This window comes from Oncorhynchus keta, chromosome 28, assembly GCF_023373465.1.
Source record: "Oncorhynchus keta strain PuntledgeMale-10-30-2019 chromosome 28, Oket_V2, whole genome shotgun sequence".
NCBI classification, from domain to species: domain Eukaryota; kingdom Metazoa; phylum Chordata; class Actinopteri; order Salmoniformes; family Salmonidae; genus Oncorhynchus; species Oncorhynchus keta.
Genome location: NC_068448.1, coordinates 8,463,070 through 8,474,254, shown reverse-complemented (window position 1 = coordinate 8,474,254; position 11,185 = coordinate 8,463,070). Strand labels below are relative to the sequence as shown.

General features: G+C 46.1%; 2 protein-coding genes and 1 long non-coding RNA gene across 20 annotated transcripts in view; 2 read left to right on the top strand and 1 right to left on the bottom strand.

The window, feature by feature from the left end:
* mmp9 (matrix metallopeptidase 9) overlaps positions 1-6,703 on the top strand; it is an 11,610-nt gene extending 4,907 nt beyond the window's left edge. The window contains exons 8-13 of the mRNA XM_052484721.1: positions 1,873-2,028; positions 2,574-2,766; positions 3,680-3,819; positions 5,019-5,169; positions 5,546-5,649; positions 5,937-6,703. Coding sequence (XP_052340681.1) covers positions 1,873-2,028; positions 2,574-2,766; positions 3,680-3,819; positions 5,019-5,169; positions 5,546-5,649; positions 5,937-6,046 — 854 coding nt within the window. The 3' untranslated portion in view covers positions 6,047-6,703. The remainder of the gene's footprint in view (positions 1-1,872; positions 2,029-2,573; positions 2,767-3,679; positions 3,820-5,018; positions 5,170-5,545; positions 5,650-5,936) is intronic.
* LOC127913159 (uncharacterized) lies at positions 3,834-5,079 on the bottom strand. 12 transcript variants are annotated; one of them, XR_008084926.1, is made up of 3 exons: positions 4,974-5,079; positions 4,654-4,877; positions 3,834-4,525 (listed from the first exon to the last, which is right to left on the bottom strand). It is a non-coding gene; the product is annotated as an uncharacterized LOC127913159 (long non-coding RNA). The 12 variants fall into 12 exon arrangements; XR_008084929.1 differs by having other exon boundaries at positions 4,782-4,877; XR_008084924.1 differs by having other exon boundaries at positions 4,654-4,813; positions 4,910-5,056.
* Positions 6,704-7,791: 1,088 nt separating the features above from the next.
* Positions 7,792-11,185, top strand: part of LOC118360464 (zinc finger protein 335) — a 46,319-nt gene continuing 42,925 nt past the window's right edge. For 3 of the 7 annotated variants that reach the window (XM_052484715.1, XM_052484714.1, XM_052484716.1), the window contains exons 1-3: positions 7,794-8,271; positions 9,542-9,796; positions 10,639-10,779. In XM_052484715.1, coding sequence (XP_052340675.1) covers positions 9,542-9,796; positions 10,639-10,779 — 396 coding nt within the window. In that variant the 5' untranslated portion in view covers positions 7,794-8,271. Of the gene's footprint in view, positions 8,272-9,541; positions 9,797-10,638; positions 10,780-11,185 lie in introns of all 7 variants that reach the window. The other 4 variants (XM_052484718.1, XM_052484717.1, XM_052484720.1 and 1 more) reach the window with 3 other exon arrangements.

Genomic DNA, 11,185 nt, shown 5'->3' with positions numbered 1-11,185 from the left:
CAGAGACAAACTGCTGGCTGACAGTCAGAGACAAACTGCTTGCTGACAGTCAGAAACAAACTGCTGGCTGACAGTCAGAGACAAACTGCTGGCTGACAGTCAGAAACAAACTGCTGGCTGACAGTCAGAGACAAACTGCTGGCTGACAGTCAGAGACAAACTGCTGGCTGACAGTCAGAGACAAACTGCTGGCTGACAGTCAGAAACAAACTGCTGGCTGACAGTCAGAGACAAACTGCTGGCTGACAGTCAGAGACAAACTGCTGGCTGACAGTCAGAGACAAACTGCTGGCTGACAGTCAGAGACAAACGCCGCTGCTTCTATACCTGTTTCAAACTATTGCGCCGACTCGGACCGCTGAGTCAGATCATTTCCTTTCACATTGTCCTTTCCAGCATGGTTCTAGGTGGATGCATAACCAGCTCAATAGTATGGAAACTGTGTATTATAGTAGGTGCACTAGCCTGATCCCAGATCTGTTTGTAGCCAGTTAGCCTGATCCCAGATCAGTTTGTAGCCAGTTAGCCTGATCCCAGACCTGTTTGTTGTCAGTTAGCCTGGTCCCAGACCTGTTTATTGCCAGTTAGCCTGGTCCCAGACCTGTTTGTAGCCAGTTAGCCTGATCCCAGATCCGTTTGTAGCCAGTTAGCCTGATCCCAGATCCGTTTGTAGCCAGTTTGTTATCAGTTAGCCTGGTCCCAGACCTGTTTGTAGCCAGTTAGCCTGGTCCCAGATCTGTTTGTTTACAGTTAGCCTGGTCAGTTAGCATGGTCCCAGACCGGTTTGTAGCCAGTTAGCCTGGTCCCAGACCTGATTGTTGCCAGTTAGCCTGGTCCCGATCTGTTTGTTGCCAGTTAGCCTGGTCCCAGATCTGATTGTTGCCAGTTAGCCTGGTCTCAGACCTGTTTGTTGCCAGTTAGCCTGGTCCCAGATCTGATTGTTGCCAGTTAGCCTGGTCCCAGATCTGATTGTTGCCAGTTAGCCTGGTCCCAGATCTGATTGTTGCCAGTTAGCCTGGTCCCAGACCTGTTTGTTGCCAGTTAGCCTGGTCCCAGACCTGTTTGTTGCCAGTTAGCCTGGTCCCAGATCTGATTGTTGCCAGTTAGCCTGGTCCCAGATCTGTTTGTAGCCAGTTAGCCTGGTCCCAGACCTGTTTGTTGCCAGTTAGCCTGGTCCCAGATCTGATTGTTGCCAGTTAGCCTGGTCCCAGATCTGTTTGTTGCCAGTTAGCCTGGTCCCAGACCTGTTTGTTGTCAGTTAGCCTGGTCCCAGACCTGTTTGTTGACAGTTAGCCTGGTCCCAGACCTGTTTGTTGCCAGTTAGCCTGGTCCCAGATCTGATTGTTGCCAGTTAGCCTGGTCCCAGATCTGTTTGTAGCCAGTTAGCCTGGTCCCAGATCTGTTTGTAGCCAGTTAGCCTGGTCCCAGACCTGTTTGTTGACAGTTAGCCTGGTCCCAGATCTGATTGTTGCCAGTTAGCCTGGTCCCAGACCTGTTTGTTGGCAGTTAGCCTGGTCCCAGATCTGTTTGTTGACAGTTAGCCTGGTCCCAGATCTGTTTGTTGACAGTTAGCCTGGTCCCAGATCTGATTGTTGCCAGTTCGTAAATGTCAAGCCAAACATGACAATGTGTGACAGGTAGTTAGCCTGGTCCCAAATCTGTTTATTGTCAGTTAGCCTGATCCCAGACCTGTTTGTTGACAGTTAGCCTGGTCCCAGATGTGTTTATTGCCAGTTAGTAAATGTCAAGCCAAACATGACAATGTGTGACGGGTAGTTAGCATGATAGCACAAAAAATACTGACACTCAGGCTACAGGTGCAAACCACAGCTGACTTAATGATGTGTTTCTACTCACCCTCTCCTCTCTCAGGCTACAGTCTGTTCCTGGTTGCGGCCCACGAGTTTGGTCATGCCCTGGGTCTAGACCACTCCAGCATCAGAGACGCCCTCATGTATCCCATGTACAGCTACGTGGAAGACTTCTCCCTGCATGAAGATGATGTTGAGGGCATTCAGTATCTCTATGGTATGATATTATCACCATGTGACGTGATTAGAAAAGGCATTTTCACTGTATTTGAAACTTAATTATGCAATATCACTAGTCAGGGTCCTAGATCTGTTTGTGCTGTCTTGAGTGACACACAGACCTCCCGCTGGGCACATACGTCAGTTTAACTTCCAGCTTTGATTTACATCTAACTGTGAATTCAACGTGAAAGCAACAGCAAATGTCAACATGTCATTAGATTTAGGTTAAAAATGCCCATTGATGATTTTCTGCAAATCCGATCAGTTTTCCACATTGACATGTCATCACATAAAAAAAATCATTTTTTTTTTTTTTTTTTTTTTTTTGGGGGGTTGGAATGACGTAGAAACAATGTTTATTCAACCAGTTTTTGCCAAGTGGGCTGGGACCAGGCTGCAATGTCATGCAGGATACACAACATACAGACAACAATGTAGCATTTCCCTATATCACCACAGAGACCAGGTGGCAATGGAACAAAAATGACTATAGTTAAGTGTTCATTTCATTTCATTAATTTCCAATATCTTCCCACCCAGGGTCCAAGACAGGCCCTGACCCCATCCCCACCATTCCTTCACCTGGCCCTGAGCCCAAGCCTGACACCACTACCACTAAGTCCACTACCACTACCACCACACACCCTGTGGACCCATCCCAGAGCCCCTGCCAGATTAACAAATTCGACACCATCACAGAAATTGATGGAGACCTGCACTTCTTCAAAGATGGGTGAGCAACCTTTACACTATAAAAAAAAGAAGGTTTCTTTGCGGTTCAACACTGCAACCTTTTTTAGGGCTGTGACGTTAAATGGGTGTGTGCCCCTTTAAGAGCGCACAAGAGTTCAAATCAAATCAAATGTAATTTGTCACATGAGCCGAATACAACAGGTGTAGACCTTACAGTGAAATGCTTACTTTACAAGCCCTTAACCAACAATGCAGTTAAGAAAATACCTAAAAAATTAAATTAATAAGAATAACAAATAATTATTAGAGCAGCAGTAAATAACAAAAGCAAGGCTATATACAGGGGGCACCGGTACAGAGTCAATGTGCGGGGGCACCGGTGTCGAGGTAATTGAGGGAATGTGTACATGTAGGTAGAGTTATTAAAGTGACAATGCATAGATAATAACAGAGAGTAGCAGCAACGCAAGGGGGGTGCAAACTGTCTGGGTATCCATTTGATTAGCTGTCCAGGAGTCTTGTGGCTTGGGGGTAGAAGCTGTTTAGAAGACTCTTGGACCTAGACTTGGCGCTCCGGTACCGCTTACTGTGCGGTAGCAGAGAGAATAGTCTATGACTAGGGTGGCTGGGAGCTTGGACACTTTTTTTATGGGCAAATGGAGAGATACCCAGAGAGAGAAACAGGATAGAGTTATGGGCTAATGGAGAGAGAAACAGGAAGTTTACAGGACAGAATGTAAATAAAGGAGCCACATATTTCTCCCACTGGAGTCCCCTCTTACTACTCAGCACAGCTACACCACAACGACCATTAGAGCTAATGAACACTTGTTGGTTCTTTCTAGAAACCATTTCTTCTAACAGTGTAGCCCATTATCTTACAATGTAAATAATAGCGTTGAAATGTAGCTAAATTCATAATTGTGATGTTTTTTTTTTGCTGAATCCAATAGGCAATATTGGAGGATGTCGAGCAAGACTGATGGTGGACTGGAGGGTCCGTTCTCCATGTCAAAGAGGTGGCCGGCTGTGCCAGTCGTCGTTGACACGGCCTTCGAGGACCTTGCGACCAAGAAAATCTACTTCTTCTCAGGTAAACAGAATATACACACACACCATTTTTATTTTATTTAACTAGGCAAGTCAGTTAAGAACAAATTCTTACTTACAATGACGGCCCAGGAACAGTGGGTTAAACTGCCTTGTTCTGGAGAAGAACAACTCAGTTTGGGGATTCAATCTAGCAACCTTTCGGTTACTTGCCCAATGCTCTAACCACTAGGCTACCTGCCGCCCCTACACTCTAACCACTAGGCTACCTGCCGCCTCTACACTCTAACCACTAGGCTACCTGCCGCCCCTACACTCTAACCACTAGGCTACCTGCCGCCCCTACACTCTAACCACTAGGCTACCTGCCGCCCCTACACTCTAACCACTAGGCTACCTGCCGCCCCTACACTCTAACCACTAGGCTACCTGCCGCCCCTACACTCTAACCACTAGGCTACCTGCCGCCCCTACACTCTAACCACTAGGCTACCTGCCGCCCCTACACTCTAACCACTAGGCTACCTGCCGCCCCTACACTCTAACCACTAGGCTACCTGCCGCCCCTACACTCTAACCACTAGGCTACCTGCCGCCCCTACACTCCAACCACTAGGCTACCTGCCGCCCCTACACTCTAACCACTAGTCTACCTGCCGCCCCTACACTCTAACCACTAGGCTACCTGCCGCCCCTACACTCTAACCACTAGGCTACCTGCCGCCCCTACACTCTAACCACTAGGCTACCTGCCGCCCCAACACTCTAACCACTAGGCTACCTGCCGCCCCTACACTCTAACCACTAGGCTACCTGCCGCCCCAACACTCTAACCACTAGGCTACCTGCCGCCCCTACACTCCAACCACTAGGCTACCTGCCGCCCCTACACTCTAACCACTAGGCTACCTGCCGCCCCTACACTCTAACCACTAGGCTACCTGCCGCCCCTACACTCTAACCACTAGGCTACCTGCCACCCCTACACTCTAACCACTAGTCTACCTGCCGCCCCTAGACTCTAACCACTAGTCTACCTGCCGCCCCTACACTCTAACCACTAGGCTACCTGCCGCCCCTACACTCTAACCACTAGGCTACCTGCCGCCCCTACACTCTAACCACTAGTCTACCTGCCGCCCCTAGACTCTAACCACTAGTCTACCTGCCGCCCCTACACTCTAACCACTAGGCTACCTGCCTCCCCACATCACTCTAACCTTTGTCTCTGTTGTCCCACAGGCACCAGGTTCTGGGTGTATACAGGACAGAGTCTCCTGGGACCCCGCAGCATTGAGAAACTGGGTCTGTCCTCCACTGTAGAGAAGGTGGAGGGAGCACTGCAGAGAGGGAAAGGCAAGGTGCTCCTCTTCAGTGGAGAGAACTACTGGAGGTGAGTCAATCCCGAGTTCACATGGGAGGACTGGGTGCTGAGATAAGGTTCTGGGTTCAAGTTTCGAAGGGATCACACGCATACTAGAAATGTATGCATTGACTGTATTGTAAATTGCTTTGGATTAGAAGTGACTGTATTGTAAAATTGCTTTGGATTAGAAGTGACTGTATTGTAAAATTGCTTTGGATTAGAAGTGACTGCTAAGTGGCAGAATATAATAGTATTAGCTGTATCATTTCATACAGCAAAACAACCTCAGAACGTAACTGGAAGTGGATCAGTAGAACTCAATGGAGGATTGAATGTATAACTATTTAGTGTATGTGTAGGTCTGTGTCGTAATAACCAAACCAAATGTGTCTGATCCTTACAGGCTGGATGTGGAGAGCCAGAAAATCGACACGGGATATCCTCGCTTCACAGACCTGGTCTTTGGAGGAGTTCCACTCGATTCTCACGATGTGTTCCAATTCAAGGGTAAATATTCAACTATATTTCTCCACTCACACCGTAGGCTTTTTGATATACGAAAAAGCATAAGTATTGCAGCAAACTGACAAGTTTATACTTTTGATAAAGGGAATGACATGGATTATTCCCGTTCTTAATTAAAGGGGATCCTTATTTTGTATTGGGGATGCTCAGCCAGCCTCCTGTAATTGGAACCATGGCAACAAGACACTTCACACTGCTGTGTTCCATCGTGTGTACAAAACACACTACACGTGACAGAAGATTAATCCTTGTATTTGTTTGTATTGTAGGAAACTCCTACTTCTGCCGGGATAGTTTCTACTGGCGAATGAACTCCAACAGACAGGTGGACCGTGTGGGATACGTGAAGTACGATCTGCTGAACTGCAGTGGCTCTTAACTATGGGGGCTGAAGATTGAAGAACCCTTTCAATAGGGCCTCTTAAGAGTAGGGTCCCAGATCTGTTTGTGCCGTCTTGCCAACTTGTATATTTAAATTGAAAGTAATTTAGCAGACACTCTTATCCAGAGGGACTTGAGAATGACGGCGAGTGTCTTAAGGCACTCTTGTGTTTATGCAGTACCGTTTGGAAAGTTGAAACATCACCCCAAAGCTTGTGTTTTGTAAAATGATTGGCCACCTTCCATGTACCAACAGTAGAATGGGTACTTTCCTTCAAACGGCGTGTGAGTCAACAGGTTCCTGTCATTTAACCTAGACTAGGGTCCAGAGAGATATAACCACAGCCCTGAAATAACCACAGCTCCAGCAGAATCGATTCAAAATCTGTTGTGGCTTTCACCTGTCTCCCTGGCACAGATATTTTGGATGAGACATGAATTTATATTTATTTATATTGCTCTTCAGTTTTATTTTTGTGTTCAACAATACAATGTGTTTATTTAGAGTTATGTAATATTTTTGAACTGGCTCAAAAGCCATGCATTTTGCACTGAATGGCACGCCATGGTCTCTCTCACTTAAGTTATTTTAGTATGTAAATCAATGTTTTGTATTAAAACAGAACTGAAAATTCAATAAACAAATAGCACTTCATTATCAGTCCTTGTCTATGTCACCATGTAGCTAGCTAATCATCTTGTGCAGCTGTCTTCCTCTCTGCTGTCAACACAATGAGGCGCCGCATAAACACACAAAACTATAAACGCAACATGTAATGTGTTGGTCCCATGTTTCATAAGCTGAAATAAACGATCTGCGGACATTGTCCATACACACAAAAGCTTATTTCTCTAATTTTGTGCACAAATGTTACATTCGTTACTGAGCATTTCCCCTTTGCCAAGATAATCCATCCACCTGACAGGTGTGGCATATCAAGAAGCTGATTAAACACCATTATCATTACATATGTGCACCTTGTGCTGGGGACAATCACATTTGAATTTCTCTACCATAAGCCTCAAGTCATTTTATAGATTTTGACATTGTACCGGTGAGCGGTTTGCTGACGTCAACAGAAAGCCCCATGATGGCGGTGGGGTTATGGTATGGGCAGGCATAGGCTACAGACAACAAAATGGCATTTTATCAATGGCAATTTGAATGCACAGAGATACTGTGGAAAGATCCTGAGGCCTATTGTCGTACCATTCATCCACCGCCATCACCTCATGTTTCAGCATGATAATGCATGGCCCCATGTCGCAAGAATCTGTACACAACTCATGGAATCTGAAAATGTCCCAGTTCTTCCATGGCCTGCATACTCAGACATGTCACCCATTGAGCATGTTTGGGATGCTCTGGATCAACGTGTACGACAGCATGTTCCAGTTCCCGCTAATATTCAGCATCTTCACACAGCCATTGAAGAGGTGTGGGACAACATTCCACAGACCACAATCAACAGCCTGATCAACTCTATGGAGATGTGCAGCGCTGCACGAGGCAAATGGTGGTCACACCAGATACTGATTGGTCCTCTGAGCCACGCCCCTACTTTTTTTTTGTATGTTTTCCCAGTCATGTGACATCCATAGATTAGGGTTTACGAATATATTTCAAGTGACTGATTTCCTTATATGAACTGTAACTCTGTAAAATATTTTGAAATAGAGCTATGCCTGTTTTTTTTGTTGAAATTCCACACAGCAGAGCCAGAGAGACTGAGCCAAACATCCAGCGTTATTAGCCACTGCCATTATGTAAATAGATACCTTGTATCATCTAACCAAACATCAAGCTACTATTTTCAACTATAGTAGAACATTTTACAGCCATAACTACTGATTTTCCGAAACATTGCAGCATGTTCGCGCTACAATTGGTATTGTTACTGCGCCCAGCACGCCGCTCGTTGGTAAATGATCTAATACGTCTTCATCTGGAAACAATAGTCTTGTAATTTGCCATACGGTGCTCTATTGAAACTAACAAGATTTAAGACCTGCCATTTATATCATGAAAAAAAACAAGGAGCTCATTTTAAAACAGCTTCCACTTTTCAGCAAAACAGAGAAATAAGATCCGGTCGGTCAAACAGGAAGTGAGGAGATACTGATGGCGCCCGACTAGAATGGAGGAGCAATTATCGCGTACAACTTCTTATACAGTTTTGTCGTGTCTACTAAGTCATAAACAAATTCAACTCGCAATACACAGTAAGTAAAAATCTCAAGGAATCTCGTGTTATATAGATACATTAATAAAATTTTCTTCAGGGACGGACGTTGGACGGTCTGTTTTTTTTTTTACTGAGGCCCTCGAGGTCCCTCCGCCTTAGTAGGTTTTAGAATGCCTGAATGCAAAAACGTGGGCTCGCAGAGCAGGCAGGAGAGAGGGCAGCTAGGCCTGTTGAAATCCATAAAGATGGGTCGTTGCTAGCGCACACGCTGAACTCAAGTTGTGTTTAGTTAGAGTTGTCAACATGTAAAAATAAACAATAAGGACCGTTTGCGCTATTATATCAACCACGAAGTATATAACTATGCCACTGACCTTGTTGCATGTTGATGTGCAACCTCACGTCAGCAGGTTTATTAGCAGGATCTGAACGGCTTGTCCGAGAGCCTTGTTGTCTTCCCAGAAAAACTACTATTACTAGTTTAGCTACTCGATAGTATATTTGCCTCTAAAGGTCGCCAATGTGCTGTCTAAGCGCAAAGAAGAAGGAAACCACGTCCAGCGCAATTAACATTGACAGTTAGCGACGAAGCTAGCAAGCTCTCCAATACAGTGTTCCATCTAGTGTCAGTAATATTTACCTCTACACTGACTTCTCTAATGATCCTCAGAAATGCTACTCTACAGAAACTCCTTAAACTTATTTGCAATAATCTGCAATTCACACAATCAATATCCAATAAATGGTACACACATTTTGTGTAAAAGCACACTAATGAAATAGTATGAAAGTTAAACTGGTATCCATCATCATGTCTCAGTCTCAATTATGTCTCTGTAGTGTGGCGCAGCGGTCTAATGCATTGCATCTTAGTGCTGGGGGCATCACTACAGACCCTGGTTCGATTCCAGGCTGTAACACAACCGGCCGTGATTGGGAGTCCCACGGGGCGGTGCACAATTGGCCCAGCGTTGTGTAGGTTAGGGTTTGGCTGTTGTAGGCCATTCGAGCACAGATGTCTCAAGGGTTCGAACATAATGTTGACAATACCAAGGTTGTGGGTTTGATTCCCTCACACTGATCATGTGCCACTCATAAGTCCTGTGTGTCTCAGTTGGTAAAGCATGGTGTTTGGTTGTGGCCTTGATTCCCCACTGGGGACCGGTATGAAAATGTACATAATCACTACTGTATGTTGCTCTGGATAAGAGCGTCTACTAAATTACTAAAACAAAAATATTTTTTTTGGGGGGGGGGGGTGCAGTTCTATTCTTAAAGCTTAATGACCATATTATTTTCTATGCTAGATGGAAGGGGAGATAGAGGTGGAGAGCAGCAGTGATGTGGGTCCGTCAGGGTCCGGGATGGAGGAGCCGTCGGAGAGCGGTATGGGCATGGAGTCGTCCGAGGCCATGTCTGCAGACAGCAGTGACGCAGCGGCACCACACGCCTCACGCCACCACAGCCAGCACCGCCATGGGCACGGTCACCATGGGCACGGTCACCATGGCCAGGCCCCAGAGTCAGACTGCCATGTGGGACAAAGCTCAGAGGGTATCCCGGTAAGAACAACACCACTACGTGAACTGTTCAGAATCCTCAAACTTTATTGCTATTCAACATCAAATCAAATTGTATTCGTTACATGCACATGCTTGGTAAACAACGAGTGTGGACTAACAGGGAAATGCTTACTTACGGGCCCTTCCCAACAACGCAGAGAGAAAGAAAATAGAGAAATAATAGAAAAGTAAAACATGTAATAATTGATACACAACGTGTAACTATAACTTGGCTATATACACAGGGTACCAGTACAGAGTCGATGTGCAGGGATATGAGGTAAATGAGGTACATATAACTAGGAATACATTGACAGATAGTAAACAGAAGCTGCAGTGTATGTAAATGAGTCACAAAAAGTTGGTGCAAAAAGTGCCAATGCAGATAGTTAACCAAATAGCTAACCTAACAACTATTAGCAGTCTTATGGCTTGGGGGGTACTACCCTCTGTAGCGCCTTGCGGTCTGATGCCGAGCAGCTGCCATACCAGGAGGTGATGCAACCAGTCAAGATGCTTTCAATGGCGCAGCTGTAGAACATTTTGAGTATCTGATGACACATGCCAAATCTTTTCAGCCTCCTGAGGGGGAATAGCCTTTTTGTTGTGATTTTTTCACAACTGTGTTGGTGTGTTTGGACCATGATAGATCCTGAAAGAGATAAAAACGTTTCATCTGTAATGGTAATACAAGGGAAGCCTGTGTGTTTGCAATGATAATCATAATACATTTTAATAAAGCGCTTTTGTAGAATCCAAGTGTTTGAATGGCTCAGTAGGGTCTCTGGTAATACGTTTCAGTTAGTCTCCATCTCCTCTCACACGTGTTTCTGTGTTTCCAGGCGTTCTTACCAGAGACCAGCTCCAGTACAGACGTCACCCACCACAGAGCCACCGTCCACCTCCCAGACTCCTCCTCTGTGGCCCAGTCCACCAGCGTCTCCACCGTAACCCAGTCCATCCTGGTGTCCGGGTCGGCCCAGGTGAGCATCTCTAATATTCAAGAGCACCCTGGTTGACCCCCATAGCCAGCCTAGGTACTGGCCGGCCTAGCTGCCATACTAGCTACCGGCCGTACTAGCTACCGTACTAGCTGTCGGTCGTACTAGCTACCGGCCGTACTAGCTACCGGCCATATTAGCGACCGGCCGTATTAGCGACCGGCCGTATTAGCGACCGGCCGTACTAGCTACCGGCCGTACTAGCTACCGTACTAGCTGTCGGTCGTACTAGCTACCAGCCGTACTAGCGACCGGCCGTATTAGCTACCGGCCGTATTAGCTACCGGCCGTATTAGCTACCGGCCGTATTAGCTACCGGCCGTATTAGCTACCGGCCGTATTAGCTACCGGCCGTATTAGCTACCGGCCGTATTAGCTACCGGCCGTA